Source organism: Mytilus trossulus, chromosome 3 (assembly GCF_036588685.1).
Source record: "Mytilus trossulus isolate FHL-02 chromosome 3, PNRI_Mtr1.1.1.hap1, whole genome shotgun sequence".
Lineage (NCBI taxonomy): Eukaryota > Metazoa > Mollusca > Bivalvia > Mytilida > Mytilidae > Mytilus > Mytilus trossulus.
This window is the reverse complement of record NC_086375.1, coordinates 29816953-29820166: the sequence shown is the minus strand read 5'-3', so window position 1 is coordinate 29820166 and position 3214 is coordinate 29816953. Positions and strand designations below refer to the sequence as shown.

Genomic DNA, 3214 nt, shown 5'->3' with positions numbered 1-3214 from the left:
CAGTAACAAATACTTCATACAGTATAAGGACGAGTGTCGTTTAGATAAACCCGGCTTTACCTACATGTAAATAGGTAGCACACAACTGATGAACTGTCATTTAAATGTGCTTTCGAATTTCAATAGAGAATAAGAAAAATCAGTAAAATTGCATAATTTAAAACACGGATAAATGATTAATATGTGTGATAGTTCACCGTTCAGACTTTTAATGACTTTAATATAATACATACATGATAAAATGAATAATATTAAAGTTCATTATTTAGGACAAACTTAAGTATCGTGTTTATGTGTAAAAGAGGTAATATTACAGTCTGTTACACTAATACATATATACGTTGTATCCAATTCTTTTTATTAAAAGGTCACTAAAAAGTAACAGTTACCCCATTAATCGCCTCTAGGGTGGAGATAAGCTATTAATAGTGTTGTGTTGAAAGATACTATGGCTGAATTTGTTACTACCGAGATGCATACGGGTGGCGAACCTTTGAGGATAATCGAGAAAGGATATCCAGACATTCCAGGAGCTACTATATTAGAAAAGATTCAAACGATGAAAAATTCAATGGAAGACAAGCGGAAACTATTGATGTTTGAACCAAGAGGACATTTTGACATGTATGGTGTGCTGTTAGTACCACCAGACATCCCGTCTGCCGATGTAGGTGCTATATTTATGCACAATCAAGGATACAGCACGATGTGTGGTCATGCTATGTTAGCTTTAGGTAGATATATAGTAGATAACGGAATTGTAAAGAACCCAACAATTCCGGAAACAAAGGTCAACATCCAGTGCCCATGTGGATTGGTTGAATCTTATGTCAAATATGACGGAAAGAAAACAGGAGCCGTAAGGTTTTTCAGTGTTCCGGCATTTTTATTTGCTAAAGGTAAGTTTCTATTGGATAAGCTAATTAACTGATTATTATGTAATTGACACACCGAAAAGTTTCGGGCTTCCCGTGAAAAAAGTAAAATCATACAATAACACTTTTTATTGAGGTTTTAAAGCGTTGACCGAAGCACACTTTGACAGAAGCGCTCATGGCTTCATACTAATAAACATGTGTGTACGATCGACGATTTAACAACCCTATAAGCAAGCAAAAAAAAGAATCCAATTCATGTTACATTTTTATGCGACAACTATGAAATTGCGAATTGTAGCAAATAGTTTGGTTGTTTTCCTATGCATTAATGTCATTAATTGTTGTGAAGTTGTCATGAGATGCACGTGCTCCTTACTGCTAAAAGAAATAGAATTGTTCTACTTAATATTTGAGGACTGGTTTTTTTTTACAGATATTTCAGTTGACGTTCCTAGTTACGGGAAAATAACAGTTGATATATCGTATGGTGGTGCGTTTTATGCTTTAGTAGCTTTGTCACAGTACAAGATGGACAGGAATGCGACTATTCAGAAAATAAGGGATGCCGCAGGTGCCACTACTGGTAAGATATGTATTGCGATTACGTCACGCTAATATGATACTTTTAAAAAGTCGTTGATAAATAACATGGACGAATTCAGAATGGAAAAGGGCTGGGGTGCAAATTAAAATTTCTGTCGAGCGAATCAAGACATTTTTCTTCATTAAACATTCTTTAATGCACATATGTCACTCACTTTGTTGGGTTTTTTTTTCTCAAACCGGTGTCACGGACCGAGGAAAATTTACAGAACTTTGTGTTAAAGCTACTGCTTGATGAAGTCCCTATTGTATTTGGTTGCACAATACAGACAAGTTTCCATGAGGAATCAGTCTCTAGTGACAATTTGTCTTGTGCTTTTTCCTTCGACTTTGATAATTCGAAGTGGGTGTAGGGATTTCGGTCATGGATTTACGCACTGTCCTTTTTCTCCTTCATGATGAAATTGAAAATGCTTTTATATGTTAAAAAACTGTATTATTGAAAATTTGCCAAAGCATGCACATACAAATATGACCATAAGAGCTGTTTTAGTTAAATTTTAAGCTATTCTAATAGATGAATAATGTAACCAGCAATGTATATAATTTGAACTTTAGACGCACTGAAGAAACAGCTAAAACTGACCCATCCAGACAGTGAAGATTTAGCCTTTCTCTATGGTACTATTGTTACTGACGGTAAAGACCAATACTCTGATGATGTCTCTTGGAATGTTTGTGTATTTGCTGAACGAGAGGTTTGTACACACTAGTGTGTAAATAAACTTATGATATTAATACATATACACCAAAACAAGCAACAATAAACAGTGTGGGGTGTCAGACTGGACTCGTTTTCTTGCTACAGTCAAAATAAATTAACGCACATCCGTTTATAAAAGTTCTATATCTTCCCGTATATATGTTTAATATGATTAAATTTGGAAAAGAAATATTCTGAATGTTTAAACAGTCTCATTTGTAAGATATAACACAGCATTTGTGTTTCTATCTCCAATTTTGCATATTTCATTAAATATAAGGATTTGTTTTACAATCTTAGATGGTGGAAGGCAACCGAACTACCATAAGATACAAATATTTAAATCGGTAATTCAAAAAACATAATAAAATTAATTATATAGTGGAGAATTTTAATATACTTATGTGTTTACAATATTATTATGTTTGGCATAGGTTGACCGTTCCCCGTGTGGTTCTGGTGTAACAGCAAGAATAGCGCAACAATTTACAAGAAATCTGATAAAATTAGGACAAACAAGGACATTTGAGGGACCGACAAGTTCAAGATTTACCGCAAAACCTGTAAAGGAAGTGACGTATGGTGATTACAATGCTGTTATAGTGGAGGTTTCTGGTAACGGGTACTATACCGGAACATCAAAGTTTACATTGGAAGAAGACGACACAATTGGAAAAGGTTTCCTACTTAATTAATATACATGTACATGTACTAAATAAACTCTATATAAACATGTTTGACAGTTTTGATATGCCGTTCTTAGCCTTTCTTAGGGCCCTCGTTGGCCAAGTGGTCTTAATATCGGCTTTGCTCATTGTTGAAGGCCTTACGGTGACCTACAGTTGTTAATGTCTGTATCATTTTGGTCTCTTGTGGACAGTTGTCTCATTGGCAATCATACCACATCTTCTTTTTTGTATTAATAGGTGAACTACTACATGTATATATCTAGCCTGTTAACACTGTGGTTTTGAGTCAGTCGAATCCTGTACGGAACAATTGCAATCGACTCTAATTTTAGTTTACTAGG

General features: G+C 34.7%; 1 protein-coding gene across 1 annotated transcript; it reads left to right on the top strand.

The window, feature by feature from the left end:
- The first annotated feature begins 275 nt into the window (after positions 1–275).
- Positions 276–2919, top strand: LOC134709342 (trans-L-3-hydroxyproline dehydratase-like). The gene is made up of 4 exons (XM_063569508.1): positions 276–899; positions 1312–1461; positions 2040–2179; positions 2619–2919. Exons 1-4 carry the CDS (start codon positions 449–451, stop codon positions 2877–2879), a joined length of 1002 nt encoding a protein of 333 aa, XP_063425578.1. The 5' UTR covers positions 276–448; the 3' UTR covers positions 2880–2919.
- Positions 2920–3214: the final 295 nt, after the last annotated feature.

Excerpts from the sequence above, each read along its gene's own strand:
- LOC134709342 (XM_063569508.1), top strand. The coding sequence starts at position 449 with ATGGCTGAATTTGTTACTACCGAGATGCATACGGGTGGCGAACCTTTG. Across the intron at positions 1,462-2,039 it reads TGCCGCAGGTGCCACTACTG|ACGCACTGAAGAAACAGCTA; the intron begins GTAAGATATGTA and ends TTTGAACTTTAG. Across the intron at positions 2,180-2,618 it reads GTGTATTTGCTGAACGAGAG|GTTGACCGTTCCCCGTGTGG; the intron begins GTTTGTACACAC and ends TGTTTGGCATAG.